At 44.3% G+C, this 24,024-nt stretch overlaps 2 protein-coding genes across 4 annotated transcripts in view; one reads left to right on the plus strand and one right to left on the minus strand.

Annotated features, from left to right (window-relative positions):
- LOC149453185 (uncharacterized) overlaps positions 1-24,024 on the plus strand; it is a 199,431-nt gene that overhangs the window by 138,094 nt on the left and 37,313 nt on the right. The window lies entirely within an intron of this gene.
- LOC149453197 (uncharacterized) lies at positions 280-20,564 on the minus strand. The gene is made up of 8 exons (XM_089688573.1): positions 20,335-20,564; positions 19,230-19,397; positions 19,020-19,143; positions 18,808-18,905; positions 18,533-18,730; positions 18,306-18,447; positions 16,429-17,466; positions 280-3,846 (listed from the first exon to the last, which is right to left on the minus strand). The coding sequence occupies exons 1-8, from the start codon at positions 20,401-20,403 to the stop codon at positions 2,834-2,836; spliced, it is 2,850 nt and encodes a 949-aa protein (XP_089544699.1). The 5' UTR covers positions 20,404-20,564; the 3' UTR covers positions 280-2,833.

Raw genomic sequence — 24,024 nt, forward strand, 5'->3', positions numbered from 1 at the left:
CTGCCATCCAGCATTCAGGATGCCCGGAGGGTCCATGATCCTCAACCATATGTGACAGTCCCTATTCATGACAGGGACATTCCTAATGGAGGGGCCATGGGAATATTCTATGTGGCATTTGTAGCAGCTCCATGTATCCTCAGAATATCAGGTGACACACGTGTGGAACTGGACCTTCTAGAGTAGACCCACCCCAGTAGATGACTCTATGAACCGATCACATTCCAATCATCTAATAATTATGGTCATTTGTTAAAAATAAAAGGACTCAGACCAGCATTTGGTGAGGTGTGGAGTTTTTTTTATTTCACAAAATCCAAATAATAATACGAGAGTAACGCACAAGAGGACTATTCTCGAGTCTAAATCAAATCTCAGAGAACTGAATGAACACATCTGATGATCTCATCAATATTCATACATTGGCTGGGACATGAAAAGCACGGTTCTTCAGGAGCACGACAAAGAAAGACGACCTACAGCAACCGAGAGCAGTGTATGAAAAAGCGTTGCCGTGTATTTCCACAAGTATTCGTTTTATGGTTCCGTCTCTCTAAGTGCGGGACCAAATCAGTATCGTTTATTTAAAGGACCATGGTATGAAGACCTAGAACCATCACATCCAAAAAAACCATTCAGTATAGGATTGCTGGACCCCCAATACACCCTGGTACACATAGCCAACCACTTGAGCTTCCTCCTCCTGAAGATCTGAGGCACCTGAAGCTACAAGCATTCTCTGGTTTCTTATATGTCCTCAACGACTGGGGTCTTCGCACCTTCCTCGCTCGTTATGAGGGGTTCCCACCTATTGGGAACTCACTGTTGGCTTTGTAATTTATGCTACGAAGAATGCAAACAGAAGAATGAGGACATCCGAAGGTGAGCAGGAAGAGTCGGGAGTTGTAGCGGGCAGATTATAATACTGGAATCTCCAGGAAATGAATACGAGCTGCAGTCTTGGTCCTTTCACACGGACAGTCTGTTATTTTTCATCAGTTCAGTCATGTTTTTTCCAAGAAAAAACGGATCAGTTCACACCAGTTTTTCATCAGTTCACACCAGTTCCCATCAGTTTTTCACCAGTTCACACCAGTTTTTCATCAGTTCACACCAGTTCCCATCAGTTCTCACCAGTTCCAATCAGTTCACACCAATTCCCATCAGTTCCCACCAGTTTTTCACCAGTTCCCATCAGTTTTTCACCAGTCCCCATCAATTTACACCAGTTCCCATCAGTTCCCATTAGTTTTTCAGAAGTTCCTACCAGTTCACACCAGTTCCCATCAGTTTTTCACCAGTTCACACCAGTTCCCATCAGTTCACACCAGTTCCCATCAGTTTTTCATCAGTTCACACCAGTTCTCATCAGTTTTTCACCAGTTCTCATCAGTTCACACCAGTCCCCATCAGTTCGCACCAGTTCCCATCAGTGCACACCAGTTCCCATCAGTTTTTCACCAGTTCCCATCAGTTATTCATCAGTTCACACCAGTCCCCATCAGTTTTTCACCAATTCCCATCAGTTTTTCACCAGTCTCCATCAGTTCCCACAAGTTTCCATCAGTTCACACCAGTTATTCATCAGTTCACACCAGTTATTCATCAGTTCACACCAGTTCCCATCAGTTTTTCACCAGTCCCCATCAGTTTTTCACCAGTCCCCATCAGTTCACACCAGTTCCCATCAGTTGTGCACCAGTCCCCATCAGTTCACACCAGTTCCCATCAGTTGTGCACCAGTCCCCATCAGTTCACACCAGTTCCCATCAGTTCACACCAGTTATTCATCAGTTCACACCAGTTATTCATCAGTTCACACCAGTTCCCATCAGTTCACACCAGTTTTTCACCAGTTCCCATCAGTTCACACCAGTTTTTCACCAGTTCCCATCAGTTCACACCAGTTTTTCATCAGTTCAAACCAGTTTTTCATCAGTTCACACCAGTTTTTCATCAGTTCACACCAGTTTTTCATCAGTTCCCATCAGTTCACACCAGTTTTTCATCAGTTCACACCAGTTTTTCATCAGTTCCCATCAGTTCACACCAGTTGTTCATCAGTTCCCATCAGTTCACACCAGTTTTTCATCAGTTCAAACCAGTTTTTCATCAGTTCACACCAGTTGCCATCAGTTCACACCAGTTGCCATCAGTTCACACCAGTTTATATCTGTTTTTCATCCATTTCCATCAGTTTACATCCATTTTCCATCCGTTTACATTCAAATTTGTTTACATCAGTTTTTTGTCCATTTACATCCGTTTCCATCTGTTATTTGTCCGTTTACATCAGTTTTTCATCAGTTCACGTCAGTTTATATCTGTTTTTCATCCATTTTTCACCAGTTTACATTTTACATCTGTTTTTTATCTGCTTACATCAGTTTTCCATCCGTTTTTGTCTGTTTTCATCTGTTTTATTTGTCCGTTGACATCAGTTTGTCATCCGTTTACATCTGTTTTTTTGTCCGCTTACATCCGTCTTTGTCCGTTCTGTTTTTTTAAACGGAAGAAAATTGGATTTTCTTCCGTTCAGAAAGACTGGATGTTAACGGGTGCGGACATAATCATCCGTGTACATCCGCTAGTCCATAGACATACAGCAGTGTCTGTAAACGGACAGATGAAAAACGGATATACGGAACTCCCCGTATGAAAGCAGACTCCACCTGTAACTAAAAAGGTCAGTTTTGCTAGCAGGAATCCCATCATAAACGTAGAGAGATTATAGAGCGGTTTTACATGCTAAACGGTTAAATGCTTCTCATCTGTAATTAAATGTTTGAACATTTCCCACACTTTGAACATAGGGGAAAAAAAAAAAAGGACACTAGTCAGTGTGAAGCCTCTGATGTTTAACCAGGTTTCCTTTCTCAGAGAAACTTTTTCCGCACACGGTACATGAGAAAGGACGCTCACCCGTGTGAATCCTCTGGTGGTTAACAAGGTCTCCTTTTTTAATAAAACACTTGCCACAATCTGAACATTGGTATGGCCGCTCACCGGTGTGACTCCTCTGGTGTTTAATAAGAGTGCCTTTTTCATTGAAACGTTTCCCACACACCGTGCATGCGTAAGGACGCTCGCCCGTGTGAATCCTCTGGTGAGTCATAAGGTCTGCTTTCTGAACAAAACCTTTCCCGCACTCTGAACAGGAGTACGGGCGCTCACCTGTGTGAATCCTCTGGTGCACAACGAGGGAATTTTTCACCCTGAAACTTTTCCCGCACACTGAGCACGAATAAGGACGCTCACCCGTGTGAATTCTCTGGTGAATAACGAGCGAAGTTTTCATAATGAAACCTCTACCGCACACGGAACATGAATGAGGACGCTCGCCTGTGTGACTTTTTTGGTGTATGTGAAGGCTCCCTTTCTCAGTAAAAGATTTCCCGCACTCTGAACAGGTATAGGGACGCTCACCTGTGTGAATTCTCTGATGTTTAAGAAGGTCTCCTTTCTGGACAAAACTCTTCCCACACTCAGAGCACGGAAAAGGACACTCGCCCGTGTGTCTTTTCTGGTGCAGAAGAAGTTTTCCTTTCTCAGCAAAACATTTCCCACACTCCGAACATGAGAAAGGACGCTCACTCGAGTGCCTTTTCTTGTGTGCAAGAAGCTTTGCCTTGTCAGCAAAACTTTTCCCGCACTCTGGACATGAGAAAGAACGCTCACCCGTGTGAGTTTTCTGGTGTGCAGAAAGCTTTCCATTGTCAGTAAAACATCTCCCGCACTCTGCACATGAGAAACGCTCCTTGTCTGTGTGGAATTTCTGGTGGTTAACTAAATTACCTTTACGTGTAAAAGTTTTATCACACTCAGAACATGAATAGGGGCCTTCATCTATGTGAATTTTTTGGTGTCTAAGAAGCTTTCCTCTCTCAGCAAAGCGTTTCCCACAATCTGAACACGAATAAGGACGTTGATCCTTGTGAGTCTTCTGGTGTTTAACAAGATCGCTTTTGTCAACGAAGCTTTTCCCACACTCTGAACATGGATAGGGACTTTTTGAGACATAATGTCCATCTGTGGGAAAACGGATTTAAAAGTCAATGTTTGAAGTATTTTTCATGCTATACGTTTCAGGAGTCATACAGTATATGGTGGTCCAGCAACAATACACCCAAACCGTGCTGAGAGATCGTGCTTCATGGCATTAGTGTGAATGTGGAGATGGGCCTTTCTCCACCTTTCATATGGTGCCCAGTATCTCATTTGTTGGGAACATGATGTTATGTTGAGGAATGGAGATGGACCTTCCATATGGTGTCCAGTATCTCCTCCTCATTTGTTGGGAACATGACGTTATATTGAGGAATGGAGATGGACCTTTCATATGGTGTCCAGTATCTCCTCCTCATTTGTTGGGAACATGACGTTATATTGAGGAATGGAGATGGACCTTTCATATGGTGTCCAGTATCTCCTCCTCATTTGTTGGGAACATGACGTTATATTGAGGAATGGAGATGGACCTTTCATATGATGTCCAGTATCTCCTCCTCATTTGTTGAGAACATGACGTTATATTGAGGAATGGAGATGGACCTTTCATATGGTGTCCAGTATCTCCTCATTTGTTGGGAACATGACGTTATATTGAGGAATGGAGATGGACCTTTCATATGGTGTCCAGTATCTCCTCATTTGTTAGGAACATGACGTTATATTGAGGAATGGAGATGGACCTTTCATATGGTGTCAAGTATCTCCTCCTCATTTGTTGGGAACATGACATTATATTGAGGAATGGAGATGGACCTTTCATATGGTGTTCAGTATCTCCTCCTCATTTGTTGGGAACATGATGTTATATTGAGGAATGGAGATGGACCTTTCATATGATGTCCAGTATCTCCTCCTCATTTGTTGAGAACATGACGTTATATTGAGGAATGGAGATGGACCTTTCATATGGTGTTCAGTATCTCCTCTTCATTTGTTGGGAACATGACGTTATATTGAGGAATGGAGATGGACCTTTCATATGGTGTCCAGTATCTCCTCATTTGTTGGGAACATGACGTTATATTGAGGAATGGAGATGGACCTTTCATATGGTGGACACTATCTCCTCCTCATTTAAATAGTGGTCTTCCTTTATTGAATTACATATATACAGCTGTAATAATCACCAACACATTTCGGCTGTCAGACAATGGCAAAGGCTTGACGATCGAAATGTTGAATTTTTTTTTTTTTACAGCTGTATACATGGAGCTCAGTAAAAGAAGTCAACTATTTAAATTGATTCCGGGTACCGACCGTTCCTTCTGTAAGTTAAATTGATTGACTTGTGTCTTTTTTCAATCCATGTAACAACGTAAAAAAAAAACATACTTTATGGTTCCAGAAGTAAAATGAAACTGTTTTTGAATGCAGTATTAATTACTCACTTGTGTCAATATGTAGAGCAGATTTTTGTTTACTTTTCATAGTCCTCCCCCCCTCCTCCATAGACTGCTGATCTCCACTCTCAAACATGTCGTCTTCTATTTTAACCTCAATTTTGATGTCTTTCAGGTCTTCATCCTAAACCCAAAAGATGACAAAATATAACAATAGGAAAATTCACGGCCGATAACAAAGAGCTTACATATTTTTTTTAGTTCTATTGCCCCGTTGCATCTACCTGATCAACCTCTGTATAGTTGTCATCTTCATGTGTGGAATCCTGGGAACACAGAGGAGCACTCTCCACCTCTCCGCTCACTGACATCTCTTCTTCTTCCTCTTTAACTTTGACGTGCTTCAGTTCTTCGCCCTAAACCCCAAAGGCAGAGAAGATTTTAATATCAGGAGATAACAGATGCCATATTGAGATAATAAATATTGAGTTCTAGTTCCCTAATTCCATCTACCTGATCATGGTGAAGGATGATGAGATCTTCCTGTGTGGAATCCCGGGAAGTTCTCTCTGGTGAGTGTTTGGTATTGGAAGGCTCCTTCATGACATCCTCACAGAGGTCCTTGTGTCCTTCTGAAACTTCCTCCATCACACCATATTCCTCATCCTCATCTTTATACTCTTCTTTAACAATAATATTAAAATCTTCAAGGTCTCCACTCTAGATAGATATTAAAACTTTCATTGTAACAAACATGTTTATGTATAAATCATAACTACCAGTGATGGTTAATCAACTACCTGATCCTGGTGAGGGATGGTGTGACCTTCCTGTGTGGAATCCCGGGAATACAGAGGACGGGGACATCTCTCTGGTGGGTTCCCACGACTGGATCCATCTGTAGGAAACACATACACTGACTGAATCCATTGTTTCTATGTGTTTATCAGATGATGGGGGATCTAGGTGGAGCCTCCGTACTGCTCTCTCCTTTACAATAAAGTCTCCTCTTACCCGGTGATGTGAGGGGCGGCTGCTTCTTCATTATGGCGTCCTTGTAGAGACCTTTATATCACCTCTAATCTAATAGAGATAAGAAAGATGTCATGTGACTTCCCAGAATCCTCCTTTATTCCGTATTCTATTTACTATAAGGATGTTCACTTCTTATGTTGTCTGGATTAGAACTTCTACTGTAGTTCAGTCTTCTTCCTCCCCAAATCCTGATCCAGAGAAGACATGGCGTCCATTATCTCACAGTGATGAGAGCCAACAACCCTGAGACACCTTTAATGAGAATGGAGAAATGGCTCTATATTTAGGATGTATCCGGTCTATAAACCAGAGGCTCTGGATGGACGGTTGGATAAATGGCTCCATATTTAGGACGTATCCGGTCTATAAACCAGAGGCTCCGGATGGACGGTTGGATAAATGGTTCTATGTTTAGGATGTATCCGGTCTATAAACCAGAGGCTCCGGATGGACGGTTGGATAAATGGTTCTATATTTAGGACGTATCCGGTCTATAAACCAGAGGCTCTGGATGGACGGTTGGATAAATGGCTCTAGATATAGGATGTATCCGGTCTATAAACCAGAGGCTCCGGATGGACGGTTGGCTAAATGGTTCTATATTTAGGACGTATCCGGTCTATAAACCAGAGGCTCCGGATGGACGGTTGGATAAATGGCTCTATATTTAGGACGTATCCGGTCTATAAACCAGAGACTCTGGATGGACGGTTGGATAAATGGTTCTATATTTAGGACGTATCCGGTCTATAAACCAGAGGCTCTGGATGGACGGTTGGATAAATGGTTCTATATTTAGGACGTATCCGGTCTATAAACCAGAGGCTCTGGATGGACGGCTGGATAAATGGCTCTAGATATAGGATGTATCCGGTCTATAAACCAGAGGCTCCGGATGGACGGTTGGCTAAATGGTTCTATATTTAGGATGTATCCGCTCTATAAACCAGAGGCTCTGGATGGACGGTTGGATAAATGGCTCTATATTTAGGACGTATCCGGTCTATAAACCAGAGGCTCTGGATGGACGGTTGGCTAAATGGTTCTATATTTAGGACGTATCCGGTCTATAAACCAGAGGCTCTGGATGGACAGTTGGATAAATGGCTCTATATTTAGGACGTATCCGGTCTATAAACCAGAGGCTCTGGTTGGACGGTTGGATAAATGGTTCTATATTTAGGACGTATCCGGTCTATAAACCAGAGGCTCCGGATGGACGGTTGGATAAATGTCTCTATGTTTAGGACGTATCCGGTCTATAAACCAGAGGCTCCGGATGGACGGTTGGATAAATGGGTCTATATTTAGGACGTATAAGGTCTATAAACCAGAGGCTCTGGATGGACGGTTGGATAAATGGTTCTATATTTAGGACGTATCCGGTCTATAAACCAGAGGCTCTGGTTGGACGGTTGGATAAATGGTTCTATATTTAGGACGTATCCGGTCTATAAACCAGAGGCTCTGGTTGGACGGTTGGATAAATGGTTCTATATTTAGGACGTATCCGGTCTATAAACCAGAGGCTCTGGATGGACGGTTGGATAAATGGTTCTATATTTAGGACGTATCCGGTCTATAAACCAGAGGCTCTGGATGGAGATAAAAGACACAGTGACGATGGAGGAAGAGGACAGACATGACGATGGAAGAAGAGGATGGAAATGACGGGGGGTTACTGGGTGTAAATATAAAATCAGATCTTATTACCTCCTCTGCTGCCACTTCCAGCAATGTCTCCTCTCCACCTCCTTTTAATCTCCCACCCAGCACTTCCTGTCTTCCGCTGACATCACTTCCTGCCTATGTTTAGTATCACTTCCTTTCGCTGCGTTCCACTGATGATTCGTGAGATCACCACCTACACCTCACGATTTGAATACTTTGGCAGTTGCCCCTTTATGCATTTTTGTCTTATTTTTTTCCTCTATATTAAACAAAGAAATATATATATAAAATGTGATGGATTGTGAAAAAAAGAAAATGAAAAACAACATTATGTTTAAGAGGAACTTTATCTCCTGGAGTTAATTTTCTCTGTTATTCTCTGTCTATAAATAAATATTTATTTCAGGTACTTATATAGCGCTAACAGTTTTTGCAGCGCTTTACAGATTTATTATTATATTCACATCAGTCCCCGCCCCCGAGGAGCGTACAATCTAAGGTCCCTAACTCACATTAATACATACACATGCTAGGGCCAATTTATACAGGATCCAATTAACCTCCCAGCATGTCTTTGGAGTTTGGGAGGAAACCTACGCAGGCACAGGGAGAACATGCAAACTCCAGGCAGGTGGTGCCGTGGTTGGGATTTGAACCAATGACCCGAATACTGCCAGGCAGAAGTGCTAACCATTTAGCCACTGTGTTGCCTAGTACATACACTATATTGCCCAAAGTATTGGCCCCGCCCTCCCAATCATGTGATTCAGGTGCTCCAATCCCCTCCATATCATGTGATTCAGGTGCTCCAATCCCCTCCATATCATGTTATTCAGGTGTTCCAATCCCCTCCATGGACACAGGTGTATACAATCAAGCCCCTAGGCATGCAGACTGCTTCTACAAACATTGGTGAAAGAATGGGTCGCTCTCAGGAGCTCAGTGACTCCAACGTGGTCCCGTGATAGGTGGCCACCTGTGCAATAAGTCCATCCGTGACATTTCCTGGCTACTAAATATTCCACGCTCAACTGTTAGTGGGATTATAACAAAGTGGAAGCAACTGGGAACAACAGCCACTCAGCCAACAAGTAGTAGGCCACGTCACATGACAGGGCGGGGTCAGCGCATGCTGAAGAGCACAGTGTGCAGAAGTCGCCAACTGTCTGCAGAGTCAATAGCTAAAGACCTCCAGACTTGGTGTGGCCTTCAGATGAGCACAACAACGGTGCATAGAGAGCTTCATGGAATGGGTTTTCATGGCCGACCGGCTGCATCCAAGCCTTCCATCACCAAGTGCAATGCAAAGTGTTGGATGCCGTGGTGTAAAGCACACCGCCACTGGACTCTAGAGCAGTGGAGGTGTGTTCTCTGGAGTGACCAATCACGCTTCTTTGTCTGGCCATCCAATGGATGTGTCTGGGTTTGGCAGTGGCCAGGAGAATGGTACAGTTGCAAGAAAAAGTATGTGAACCCCTTGGGATTACGTGGAGTTTTGCATGAATTGGGCATAAAATGTGCTCTGAACGTCATCTAAGTCACAACAATAGAAGAACACAGTCTGCTGAACATAATACTACACAAACAGTAGATGTTGCCATGGTTTAATTGCACATAACATGTAAACATTCACAGTGCAGGGAGGAAAAAGTATGTGAACCTTTTGACTTAATAACTGGTTGACCCTCCTTTGGCAGCAATAACCTCAACCAAACGTTTCCTGTAGTTGCAGATCAGACCTGCACAACGATCTGGAGTAATTTTGGACCACTCCTCTTCACAAAACTGTTTCAGTGTAGCAATATTCTTGGGATGTCTGGTGTGAATCGCTCTCTTAAGGTCATGCCACAGAATTTCAATCGGGTTGAGGTCAGGACTCTGACTGGGCCACTCCAGAAGGTGTATTCTGTGCTGTTGCAGTCATTGTTTTGTTGAATTACTTGTATGCTTTGGGTCATTGTCCTGTTGCATCACCCATCCTCTGCGGAGCTTCAGTTGGTGGACAGATGGTCGTACGTTTTCCTGCAAAATGTCTTGATAAACTCTGGAATTCATTTTCCCATCAATGACAACAATCCATCCAGGCCCTGAGGGAGCAAAACAGCTCCAAACCATGATGCTCCCTCCGCCATGTTTCACAGTGGGGATGAGGTTTTGATGTTGGTGTGCTGTGCCTTTTTTTCTCCACACATAGTGTTGTGTGTTCTTCCCAAACAACTCAATCTTGGTTTCATCTGTCCACAGTATATTTTGCCAGTAGTGCTGTGGAACATCCAGGTGCTCTTTTGCAAACTTCAAACGTGTTTTAATATTCTTTTTAGACAGCAATGGCTTCCTCCGTGGTGTCCTCTCATGTACTCCATTCTTGTTTAATGTTTTCCTTATTGTAGATGTGTCAACAAAAATGTTAGCATGTGCCAGAGATTTCTGTAGGTCTTTAGCTGACACTCTGGGATTCTTCTTTACCTCATGCAGCATTCTGCGCTGTGCTCTTGCAGTCATTTTTACAGGACGATCTTGCCTAGGGAGAGTAGCAACAATGCTAAACTTTCTCCATTTGTAGACAGTCTGTCTTACCATGGACACGTGAACAACAAGGCTTTTGGAGATACTTTTGTAACCCTTTCCAGCTTCATGCAAGTCAACAATTCTTGATCGTAGGTCTTCTGAGAGCTCTTTTCTGCGAGGCATGGTTCACATCAGACAGTGCTTCTTGAAACCAGTAAACCCACAACAGGTGTGTGTTTTTTAAGGGCAGGACAGCTGTCAGCAACACATCCAATATCATCACACTGATTGGAGTCAAGGTTGGCTCACTCCTGGCTCCAATTAGCTCTGGGAGAAGTCATTAAGCTAGGACCTCACATACTTTTTCCTCCCTGCACTGTGAATGTTTACATGTTATGTGCAATTAAACCATGGCAACATCTAATGTTTGTGTAGTATTATGTACAGCAGACTGTGTTCTTCTATTGTTGTGACTTAGATGACGTTCAGAGCACATTTTATGCCCAATTCATGCAAAACTCCACGTAATCCCAAGGGGTTCACATACTTTTTCTTGCAACTGTACTTGCCTGACTGCATGGTGCCAAGTGTAAAGTTTGGTGGAGGGGGGATTATGGTGTGGGGGTGTTTTTCAGGGGTTGGGCTTGGCCCCCTAGTTCCAGTGAAGAGAACCCTTAAGGCAACATTTTGGACAATTTCATGCTCCCAACTTTGTGGGAAGAGTTTGGGGATGGCCCCTTCCTGTTCCAATATGACTGCGCACCAGTGCACAAAGCAAGGTCCATAAAGACATGGAGGAGCCAGTTTGGGGTGGAGGAACTTAACTGGCCTGCACCGAGTCCTGACCTCAACCCCATAGAACACCTTTGGGATGAATTAGAGCGGAGACTGCGAGCCAGGCCTCCTCCCCTGACATCAGTGCCTGACCTGACAAATGTGCTTCTGGAAGAATGGTCCAACCTTCCCATAGACACCCTCCTAAACCTTGTGGACGGCCTTCCCAGAAGAGTTAAAGCTGTTATAGCTGCAAAGGGCGGGGCCAACTCAATATTGAACCCTATGGACTAAGACTGGGGGGCCATTAAAGGTTGTGTGTGGAAAGGGCGGGGCCAACTCAATATTGAACCCTACGGAGTAAGACTGGGAGGCCATTAAAGGTTGTGTGTGGAAAGGGCGGGGCCAACTCAATATTGAACCCTATGGACTAAGACTGGGATGCCATTAAAGGTCATGTGTGGAAAGAAAATATATTCTATATTTAGGATGTATCTGGTCTAAAAACCGTAACAGACATCACAGTGCCTGTGGAGGAAGAGGACAGCCATGACAGTGGAGAAAGAGGACGGACGTGGCGGTGGAGGAAGAGGACGGACGTGGCGGTGGAGGAAGAGGACAGAAATGGCGGTGGAGGAAGAGGACAGACATGGCGGTGGAGGAAGAGGACAGACATGGCGGTGGAGGAAGAGGACGGCCGTGACAATGGAAGACAGACGTGACGGTGCAGGAAGAGGACGGACGTGTCGTGGAGGACAGATGTGACGGTGGAGGAAGAGGACGGACGTGTCGTGGAGGACAGACGTGACGGTGGAGGAAGAGGACAGATGGTGGAGGAAGAGGACAGACGGTGGAGGAAGAGGACGGACGGTGGAGGAAGAGGACAGGCGTGGCAGTGGGGAGAGAGGACAGACGTGACAATGGAGGAAGAGGACAGCCATGACTGTGGAGGAACAGGACGGACATGACGGTGGAGGAAGAGGATTTCCGTGACGATGGAGGAAGAGGACTTCCGTGACAGTGGAGGAAGACGACGGTTGTGACGATGGAGGAAGAGGACGGACATGATGGGGGGTTACTGGGGGTAAATAAAAAATCAGATCCTATTACCTCCTCTGCTGCCACTTCCAGCAATGTCTCCTCTCTACTTCCTCCCGACTCCCCTCTCACCCGGAACTTTATATGTGACATCACTTCCTGTCTACCCTTTACATCATTTCCTGTCTCTGCGTTCCACTGCCAACAAATGAGGCCACGCTTCGTGGAGAATATAAAAACTGCAGCTTGCAGGTTGTTTTTCGATGCGTCGATTGTTGCTTCTTGGTTCAGAATTGTTTGACTTATTTAGTGAAAAGCCAAATAATGGAGACATTTCATGAAAAAATAATATGATTGCGGTTTAAAATTCATAAATTTGTGAGAAGTAAAAAAAAATGAATCCGAAATTGAAATGCAGTAAGACAATTTATAGTTAAAAAGAACATACTTTATTATTTTTTCTCCTCAGTAGTGATGGAACGTTTCGAGGTGGGGATGATATGATCCCTTCCCATTTATAGATGGGAAAAAATCTCACAAACATACATTTTACCAAAGGAACGCGTGGGATTTGGTCAGCACTCCAACAATCCATTTTCCAAAGCTATAACCAATCATAACCTTCACCCTATTACCAGGAACCAGAAGTCCCTCCCGGAATCATGGCCTACTTCTATGAACCGGTTCTCTGGATATGAAGAGGTCAATACGTTATTACCGGTGACTCTACTGCTGGTCAGGCAAACTCTGCTCACAGCTACCTGCAGTGGGTTAGATATTTAAAATCCTGCAACCTTAAGTTGGTGGGAAAAACATTAAGGAGAACCACCGCTGTTATCCCAAGGACAGAGTGCAGACCTTGAGCATAGCAGGATTTCATGGATTGATCTCCTTCCCAATGCTGCCTGCCTAGAGCGTCAGCCTCCTCTGTAGATGGACCTTCTGGACTCTGAAACTGGATTTTTTAGAACTGGACCTTCTGGACTTTCCGAAACTAGACCTTCTTGATTTCCTGAAACTGGACCTTCGGGACTCTCTGAAATTGGACCATCAGGGCTCCCTGGAACTGGACCTTCTGCATGTTTGGGACTGGACCTTCTGGAACTCGATCTTCTGGTCTCTCTGAAACTGGACCTTCTGGGCTCTCTGAAACTGGACCTTCTGGGCTCTCTGAAACTGGACCTTCTGGGCTCTCTGAAACTGGACCTTCTGGGCTTTCTGAAACTGGACCTTCTGGGCTTTCTGAAACTGGACCTTCTGGGCTTTCTGAAACTGGACCTTCTGGATGTTTGGAACTGAACATTCTGAACTCTCTGAAACTGGACGCTTTGGAACTGGACCTTCTGGGTTTCCTGGAACTAGACATTCTGGTCTCTCTGAAACTGGACATTCTGGTCTCCCTGGAACTGGACCTTCTGGTCTCTCTGGAACTGGACTTTCTGTACTCTCTGAAACTAGACTTTGGAACTGGGCTTTCTGAAACTGGACCTTCTGGACTTTCTGAAACTGGACCATCTGAACTTTCTGAAACTGGACATTCTGGACTCTCTGAAATTGGATCTTTTGGACTCTCTGAAATTGGATCTTTTGGACTCTCTGAAATTGGATCTTTTGGACTCTCTGAAATTGGATCTTTTGGACTCTCTGAAATTGGATCTTTTGGACTCTCTGAAATTGGATCTTTTGGACTCTCCGAAGATGGACCTTCAGGACTCTCCAAAGATGGACCTTCAGGACTCTCCGAAGATGGACCTTCAGGACTCTCCGAAGATGGACCTTCAGGACTCTCCGAAGATGGACCTTCAGGACTCTCCGAAGATGGACCTTCAGGACTCTCCGAAGATGGACCTTCAGGACTCTCCGAAGATGGACCTTCAGGACTCTCCGAAGATGGACCTTCAGGACTCTCCGAAGATGGACCTTCAGGACTCTCCGAAGATGGACCTTCAGGACTCTCCGAAGATGGACCTTCAGGACTCTCCGAAGATGTACCTTCAGGACTCTCCGAAGATGTACCTTCAGGACTCTCCGAAGATGTACCTTCAGGACTCTCCGAAGATGTACCTTCAGGACTCTCCGAAGATGTACCTTCAGGACTCTCCGAAGATGTACCTTCAGGACTCTCCGAAGATGTACCTTCACGACTCTCCGAAGATGGACCTTCAGGACTCTCCGAAGATGGACCTTCAGGACTTTTTGGGACTAGACCTTAAGGACTCTTTGGAACTGCCCCTTCTGAAATCTCTGGAGCTGGACCTTCAGGACTCTCCGAAGCTGGATCTTCTGGACTTTTTGGGACTAGACCTTAAGGACACTTTGGAACTACCCCTTCTGAAATCTCTGGAGCTGGACCTTCTAGATGACTAGTGATTGGAATGTGCTCATTTCATAGACAATCAGCTAAGAATTGCTGTCATTTGTAAAACTTTCTAGACTCTTTGCCTCACTATTAGATAACTCTCCATGAGCTGAGCACATTCCAATCAAAGATCATTTATGGTCATGTGTTAAAAAAAAAAAAAGGCACTCGGAACATAATGTTGTAAAGTGTAAAGATTTCTTGTTTATTTTAGATCAGAATAACTGAAGAATACATGATGCTTGAATCTAATCAAATCTTGTCGAATGAAAGTAAAATATATTTCAGATTAACAACTGCTTATTGGTTGGAAGATGTCCATGATGACGCAAGAAGTGGGCAGCCAAAAATGCAAAGTACGGATGCAAACTTGGACATAGAATCTGTTTGGAGGAAAAGACCGGAACTCTGGTCTGACAAGTGGATTCTCCACCACGACAATGTTCCTGCACATGATGTGTTAAGTGTTTACACGTTCCTGGCCCAGGAATCCATTCTTTGAACATTCCATGAAGAAATCAAAGTGGTTAAGGAAAGGTGGGAAGATGTCCATGATGACACAAGAAGTGGGTAGCCAAAAACACAAAGGATGGATGCACATGGACACAATGTGAACCCTCATATGCTCATGCTGGTGTGTTCTTTTGATCACAAGGGGATAGTTCACCACGAGTACACAGAACATGATACAACGGCCAACCAACATTGTTCCTTGGAACTTTTGACTGTTAGGAGGAAAAGACCAGAACACTGGCCTGACAAGTGGATTCTCCACCACAACAATGCTCCTGCACATGATGTGTTAAGTGTTCGTAAGTTCCTGGCCCAAGAATCCATTCTATGAACATTCCATGAAGAAATCAAGGGGGTTCAAGGAAGGGTGGGAAGATCTCCATGATGATGCAAGAAGTGGGCAGCCAAAGACACAAAGGACTAATGCAAACTTGGACACAGAATCTGTTTGGAGGAAAAGACTGGAACTCTGGCCTGACAAGTGGATTCTCCACCACAACAATGCTCCTGCACATGATATGCTAAGTGTTCACAAGTTCCTGGCTCAGGAACCCATTCTTTGAACATTCCATAGAACATGGTACAACGGCCAAACAACACTGTTTCTTGGAACTTCTGAAAAGGTTATCTGTTCAGAGGAAAAGACTGGAACTCTGGCCTGACAAAGTGGATTCTCCACCATGACAATGCTCCTGCATACATTTTTTTTTTTCTTTACAGTCCATTCCAGTAATTATGCCGTCACACCTTGTATACACCTCTATTTGTCACCTTAACAAAGAGGGTCTTCTCGAAATTTTTGGATTTTTATGGGACTTCAGTAAAAGGTCATTCTGGAACATTGGAATGCTGGCTTTTCGTATACCTGCCCCACCCCCATCATGGGCGGCTCCAACTCTTCCTACTGGATATTACATCTCTATTATGGAAGAGAGGCGGTAACTGTAGCAGGCAGTCCTCACTGCCAGAGAGATCGCTTCTACTAGAACGCGTAGTCGACTGTCTAGCTAGATTTTCATTATGTTTAACTCTGAGAATGAAAAATGGCTCCTCCCCTTGAAACATTTTCCACACTTTGGAAAAACTGACTCACACTGGTGTGACTTTATGGTGCTTACAAAGTTTTCCTTTCTCCGTAAAAAATTTCCCGCACTCTGAAAATGACAAAAGGACGCTAGCTTGTATGAATTTTCTGATGCTTAAGAAGTTTCCCTTTCTCGGTGAAACTTTTCCCGCACTCTGAACACGAGAACGGCTGCTCGCCAGTGTGAATTCTCTGGTGTTTAATAAGGTCTCCCCTCTGAATAAAAGATTTAGCGCAATCTGAACACGAGAAAGGACGCTCACCCGTGTGAATTTTCTGGTGTCTGACAAGTGCGTTTCTCAGAGTGAAACTTTTCCCGCACACTGAACATGAATAAGGACGCTCACCCGTGTGACTTCTTTTGTGCTTGCGGAGGTCTCCTTTCAGAATGAAACTTTTCCCGCATTCTGTGCACGAGTAAGGACGTTCACCCGTGTGACTTCTCTGGTGTTTACGAAGGTCTGTTGTCTGAATAAAACATTTCCCGCACTCCGGACATGAATACGGACGCTCACCTGTGTGACTTCTCTGGTGTGTGAGAAGTGTTTTTTTCTCACTAAAAGATTTCCCGCACTCTGAACATGAATAAGGGCGCTCGCCCGTGTGGGTTCTCTGGTGTATAAGGAGTTTGCCTTTCTCGATGAAACATTTCCCACACTCTGAACACGAGAAAGGACGCTCACCTGTGTGACTTCTCTGGTGGGTAAGAAAGTGTCCTTTCTGAATGAAACATTTCCCGCATTCTGAACACGAATAGCGACGCCCACTTTTGTGATTTCTTTCATGTCTAAGAAGTGCTTTGTTTTCAGTAAATAATTTCCCACACACTGAACATGACAAGGAGCCTTCTCCTGCAGGAACACTTTTATGGCTTAAAGAAAATTCCTTGGAATTAGGTGGATCTTTCGATGTATTTGCACGGTGCATTTCTGGAGTAACAGTCTGTGATTTATCAGAAGATTCCTCGGGATTTGAGGGGTCCATTGATCCTCCCAAATGGCAAGGTCTGCGATGTCTATTGTGTGTCCCAGGATTTACTTTGGGAGAATATTGGGTGTTGCCATGTCCTTCTACATCATGACCTGGAGATAAAAGAAGGTGTCCATCGGAGGAATTCCGGGAATAGTTTCCATCTGTTGGAAATACAAAGTATAAGTATTCTTCATGCCTTTGATTTGGGAGTCATATATGTTGGTCTAGCTCTAACATGACGTTATATTGAGGAATGAAGATGGACCTTTCATATGGTGTCTAGTATCTCCTCCTCATTTGTTGGGAACATGACATTACATTGAGGAATGGAGATGGACCTTCCATATGGTGTCCAGTATCTCCTCATTTGTTGGGAACATGACGTTATATTGAGGAATGGAGATGGACCTTCCATATGGTGTCTAGTATCTCCTCATTTGTTGGGAACATGACGTTATATTGAGGAATGGAGATGGATCTTTCATATGGTGTCCAGTATCTCCTCCTCATTTGTTGGGGACATGACGTTATATTGAGGAATGGAGATGGACCTTTCATATGGTGTTCAGTATCTCCTCCTCATTTGTTGGGAAAATGACGTCATATTGAGGAATGGAGATGGACCTTTCATATGGTGCCCAGTATCTCCTCCTCATTTGTTGGGAAAATGACGTCATATTGAGGAATGGAGATGGACCTTTCATATGTTGTCCAGTATCTCCTCCTCATTTGTTGGGAACATGATGTTATATTGAGGAATGGAGATGGACCTTTCATATGGTGCCCAGTATCTCCTCCTCATTTGTTGGGAACATGACGTTATATTGAGGAATGGAGATGGACCTTTCATATGTTGTCCAGTATCTCCTCCTCATTTGTTGGGAACATGAAGTTATATTGAGGAATGGAGATGGACCTTTCATATGGTGTTCAGCATCTCCTCATTTGTCTTAATGCCATGTGGTGTGAACATTTTTTTAATGTATTTTTTATTACTTACTTGTGTCTATATATAGAGAAGTTTCTTCCTGTTTTCTTTTCATTATCATCTCCTCCTCCTCCATTGACTGCTGATCTCCACTCACCAACTTCTCTTCTTCTTCCTCTTTAACCTCAACTTTGATGTATTTGAGTTCTTCATCCTAAACCCCAAAGTTGATTGAACACATTTGTAAAGAGCAACTAGAGATTGTACAGAGGAATGTCAACTCATAGTTTGAAATCTACCTGATCATGGTGAGGGATGGTGTGATCTTCCTGTGAGGAATGCAGAGGACGGGGATGTCTCTCTGCTGAGTTTATTTTTCTAAGTGACTCCATCATGACACCCTTGTGTCCTCCTGAAAGTTTCTCTATAAAACCATATTCTTCATCATTTTTAAACTCTTCTTTAACAATAATGTTATAATCCCCAAGGGTTCCGCTCTGGATAACATAAGACACTGATTTAAAAAACAAGCTTGTGTAGACATCACAACTACCAGTGATTGTTCCTCATCTACCTGATGATGGTGAGGGATGGTGTGACCTTCCTGTGTGAAATCCCGGGAATACAGAGCACGGGGACATCTCTCTGGTGGGTTCCCATGACTGGATCCATCTGTAGGAAACACACACTGACTGAATCCATTGTTTCTATGTGTTTATCAGATGATGGGGGATCTAGGTGGATCCTCCGTACTGCTCTCTCCTTTCCAATAAAGTCTCCTCTTACCTGGTGATGTGAGGGGCGGCTGATTGTCCATCATGATGTCCTTGTAGAGATCCTTGTGTCCTTCTAAATACTCCCACTCCTCCATGGAGAAATAGACAGTGACACCCTGACACCTTATAGGAACCTGACACACACAATGATACAGTCACCATCCAGACACATCCCTGGTCTGTTACTGGAGAATGTCCCAGAATTCCCAGCACCGCTCACCTCTCCTGTCAGAAGCTCGATGATCTCGGTGACTTCTAGGAACTTCTTGGCACTGGTTCTCTCTGTTGTCAGGAAGTGAGGTGGAGGCACTGTGGTGGGCGATGCCCTGTGAAAATATCTGTTGGGTAGTAATGACTCAGCCTTTATCTTTCTCGCTACTTTGTAATCCTGGGATTGAGAAAAAGAAACAATTATCACTACAGAAATAAAAAATTAATAAACTCAATGCCGCGCTGCTAATGGAAAATATACCTACCAAATCATCAATAAATTGAATATACAAATAGTATGCATGAAACACGACCATATAATGTCCATAAAGACCCTATATAGCACTGAATGAAAACCAAGGCTCTCTTTAAAGCACAAGTGAAGCAAAAGTGGCACAAAAAGATCCAATGGTGTAGTAGATCAATAAAAAATATATACTATAAAAAATAAACAAACTCATTCACAAAATTAAGTATATGGAAGGTCTGGATGGACGGTTGGATAAATGGCTCTATATTTAGGATGTATCCGGTCTATAAACCAGAGGCTCTGGATGGACGGTCGGATAAATGGCTCTATATTTAGGACGTAACCGGTCTATAAACCAGAGGCTCTGGATGGACGGTCGGATAAATGGCTCTATATTTAGGACGTATCCGGTCTATAAACCAGAGGCTCTGGATGGACGGTTGGATAAATGGCTCTATATTTAGGACGTATCCGGTCTATAAACCAGAGGCTCTGGATGGACGGTCGGATAAATGGCTCTATATTTAGGACGTATCCGGTCTATAAACCAGAGGCTCTGGATGGACGGTCGGATAAATGGTTCTATATTTAGGACGTATCCGGTCTATAAACCAGAGGCTCTGGATGGACGGTTGGATAAATGGTTCTATATTTAGGACGTATCCGGTCTATAAACCAGAGGCTCTGGATGGACAGTTGGATAAATGGCTCTAAATTTACAACTCATTTAAGCTCATGTTATAAAGTAACCTACTGTATATATGGATCACCATCTGGAGATAAAAGACGTCACAGTGATGATGGAGAAAGAAGACGGACATGACGGGGGGTTACTGGGTGTAAATAGAAAATAAGATCTTATTACCTCCTCTGCTGCCACTTCCAGCAATGTCTCCTCTCGACTTCCTCCCAACTCACCTCTCACCCCAGACATTCCAATTTATATCACTTCCTATTTGTCCATTACATCACTTCCTGTCTGTGCGTTCCATTGGCAATACGTAGAATCACCTCCTTGTGAAGAATATAAATTCTGCACTCTACTTTTTTTTTTTACTACTTTGAAAGCCACTTTGTGGTGTGTTCTTCCGTTTTGTTGCATGTATTAAATTTGCATTGAAACCCAAACAATGAAAAGCTATAATAAAAATAATTTAGGTATAATAAAAAAAATAAGTAAAAGTAAAGAAATTAAAAATAAAAAGGAAATACAACATTGTCAACAATATACAGAAATTTATATATATATATATATATATATATATATATATATATAAATATAATTACTTTAGAACATTTTTTGGGGGGCTTCTGAATTAAGGCTGGGCTCACACTGCCCTGACTTTGGATCCGACTTGTGAGACCCCCAAGCAGGGGCAGACTGACCATTTGGAAACTTGGGCACTGGGGTCAGTAGGGGGCCCCATGAGATGCCCCTGGTACCTTTTTCATAGGCTTTTTTGAGTTTGGGCAAGGACACAGGGGCCCCAAGATCCCCAATTGCCCGGGGGCCCCATGAGTTGTCAGTCCGCCCCTGCCGCCAAGTAACATGACACATGAAATCCCATGTTAGTCAATGAGAGCTGTCCTAATTAGCACTACCGAAGTCACTCCGACTTTAGAAAAGGTTCCTTTATTACTTCAAAGGTGGCTTCCATCTGATTGGCGCCCATAGACTTTAATGGAAATTGCCTCCAAGTCGGATCCTCCTCTATATTTATGTGATTTGGGTCCGACATGACAGGAAGATTACCCAGGCATTCCTTGAAAGTAGCTTCAAAATAGTACTCAAGGTTGCAGTAGTCTGAACCAAGACAAATAAATCAATTTAAAGTGTATTTTAAAGTTCCAAACGTTCATTTTACAAAAACGTGAACAATACAGTAACATATGGTGTGGACTATCTTCATGATAGCCAGGCGTCACCAGATGTTCCTGGGTTCTTGACCTTCAAACTACACTACCAAGTTTACGTAACCTCAGTCAATCTCTTCTCAGAACCGAGGACATTGTTAGTTTGTCTTTGAGTCGTTGCTCTGCTACATCTCCAGGGTATCTGTTTTTCCACTTCTTGGAAGGCCTCCTACTTCTGGACCATTAAAGATCTCTTATCTTTTCATACAGGGTGATAGTATGACAAAGGCTCTGTTGAATGAGTGAACGACTAAAGGATATCTAAAGCCAAAAAGAGTGGGATTAAAATTCGCTGTTTTATTTTATGTCCACGGATTCCCATTAGGGAGTGATGAGCTTTGGTTCGATCCAAACTTGGGTATGCACCGAACCCAGGAGGAGCTGTCCCTCCCACCTACTGCTGCCCAATCAACTGAGACCAGGGTTTTCCCCACCCCACAGCTACATGAACACAAAGGGTTGAGGGTGCTTGTGATATCATTGACCTAGTATGGCCACACCGGCCTTAGTGATCAGGGGTGACAGCTTCTTTCTGGCTTCGGTCCAAACCCGACTTCGGACCAAACCTGATCCCTACTCATCCCTACTTTCTTTCTGTTGATCCTACATGATGGGAGGTGAAGGGTCGGCTCCCCAATGAGATTCAACAAGAAGTGAGTAGGGATGAGCTCCGGTTAAATCCAAGGTTGGGTGTGGACTGAACTGTCACTCCCTACCACTAAGGCCAGTGTGGCCAGAGTCCTAGGGATAGCACAAGATGCTCAGAGTGCTCTGGAGTCATAGAGGTCACACTGGATTCTCAGGGAGCTCTGGAGTTATGAAGATCACACTGGATGCTCAGGGTGGTCTGGAGTCATGAAGATCACACTGGATGCTCAGGGTGGTCTGGAGTCATGAAGATCACACTGGATGCTCAGGGTGGTCTGGAGTCATGAAGATCAGACTGGATTCTCAGGGTGGTCTGGAGTCATGAAGATCAGACTGGATTCTCAGGGAGCTCTGGAGCCATGAAGATCACACTGGATGCTCAAGGTGGTCTGGAGTCATGAAGATCACACTGGATTCTCAGGGAGCTCTGGAGTCATGAAGATCACACTGGATGCTCAGGGAGCTCTGGAGTCATGAAGATCACACTGGATGCTCAGGGAGCTCTGGAGTCATAGAGGTCACACTGGATTCTCAGGGAGCTCTGGAGTCACAGGGATCACAAAGCATTCTCTGGAGTCATAGAGATCACACTGGATGCTCAGGAGTCACAGGGGTCACAGTGGATTTTCAGGGTGCTCTGGAGTCATAAAGATCACACAAGGTTCTCAGGGTGGTCTGAAGTCATAGAGATCACGTTGGATTCTCAGGATGCTCTGGAGTCATGGAGATCACATTGGATGCTCAAGTAGCTCTGGAGTCGCAGGGGTCACACAGGATGCTCTGGAGTCATAGAGATCACACTAGAATCTCAGGGAGCTCTGGAGTCATGGAGATCACACTGGATGCTCAGGGAGCTCTGGAGTCATGGAGATCACATTGGATGCTCAAGTTGCTCTGGAGTCACAGGGGTCACACAGGATGCTCTGGAGTCATAGAGATCACACTGGATGCTCAGGGAGCTCTGAAGTCATAGAGATCACACTAGATTCTTATGGAGCTCGGGAGTCATAGAGATCACACTGGATGCTCAGGGAGCTCTTGAGTCAAGGATATCACACTGGATGCTCAGGGAGCTCTGGAGGCATGGAGATCACACTGGATTCTTAGGGAGCTTTCAAATCATAAAGATCACACTGGATGCTCAGGGAGCTCTTTAGTCAATGATATCACACTGGATGCTCAGGGAGCTCTGCAGTCATATAGATCACACAGGATGCTCAGGCAGCTCTTGAGTGAAGGATATCACACTGGATGCTCAGGGAGCTCTGGAGTCATGGAGATCACACTGGATTATCAGGGTAGTCTGGAGTCACAGGGGTCACAGTGGATGTTCAGGGTGCTCTGGAGTCATAAAGATCACACAAGGTTCTCAGGGTGCTCTGGAATCATATAAATCACACAAGGTTCTCAGGGTGGTCTGGAGTCCTAGAGATCACACTGGATTCTCAGGGTGCTCTGGAGTCATGGATATCACATTGGCTGCTCAAGTAGCTCTGGAGACACAGGGGTCACACATAATGCTCTGGAGTCATAGAGATTACACTGGATGCTCAGGGTGCTCTGGAGTCATAGAGATCACACTAGATTCTCAGGGAGCTCTGGAGTCATGAAGATCACACTGGATGCTCAGGGTGGTCTGGAGTCATGAAGATCACACTGGATGCTCAGGGTGGTCTGGAGTCATGAAGATCACACTGGATGCTCAGGGTGGTCTGGAGTCATGAAGATTACACTGGATTCTCAGGGTGGTCTGGAGTCATGAAGATCAGACTGGATTCTCAGGGAGCTCTGGAGCCATGAAGATCACACTGGATGCTCAAGGTGGTCTGGAGTCATGAAGATCAGACTGGATTCTCAGGGTGGTCTGGAGTCATGAAGATCAGACTGGATTCTCAGGAAGCTCTGGAGCCATGAAGATCACACTGGATGCTCAAGGTGGTCTGGAGTCATGAAGATCACACTGGATGCTCAGGGAGCTCTGGAGTCATAGAGG

This window comes from Staurois parvus, unplaced genomic scaffold, assembly GCF_062004578.1.
Source record: "Staurois parvus isolate SC_StPar_1 unplaced genomic scaffold, SC_StPar_1.0 ptg000449l, whole genome shotgun sequence".
In the NCBI taxonomy this organism is placed as follows: domain Eukaryota; kingdom Metazoa; phylum Chordata; class Amphibia; order Anura; family Ranidae; genus Staurois; species Staurois parvus.

What these genes read in the sequence shown, in the direction of transcription:
- LOC149453197 (XM_089688573.1), bottom strand. Translation starts at nt 20,403, where the DNA reads ATGTCTGGGGTGAGAGGTGAGTTGGGAGGAAGTCGAGAGGAGACATTG. An exon ending in CCATCCCTCACCATGATCAG is followed by an intron (nt 18,448 to 18,532) that starts GTAGATTTCAAA and finishes TTTGGGGTTTAG; the next exon opens with GATGAAGAACTCAAATACAT. An exon ending in TTCTCTATATATAGACACAA is followed by an intron (nt 17,467 to 18,305) that starts GTAAGTAATAAA and finishes TATTTCCAACAG; the next exon opens with ATGGAAACTATTCCCGGAAT.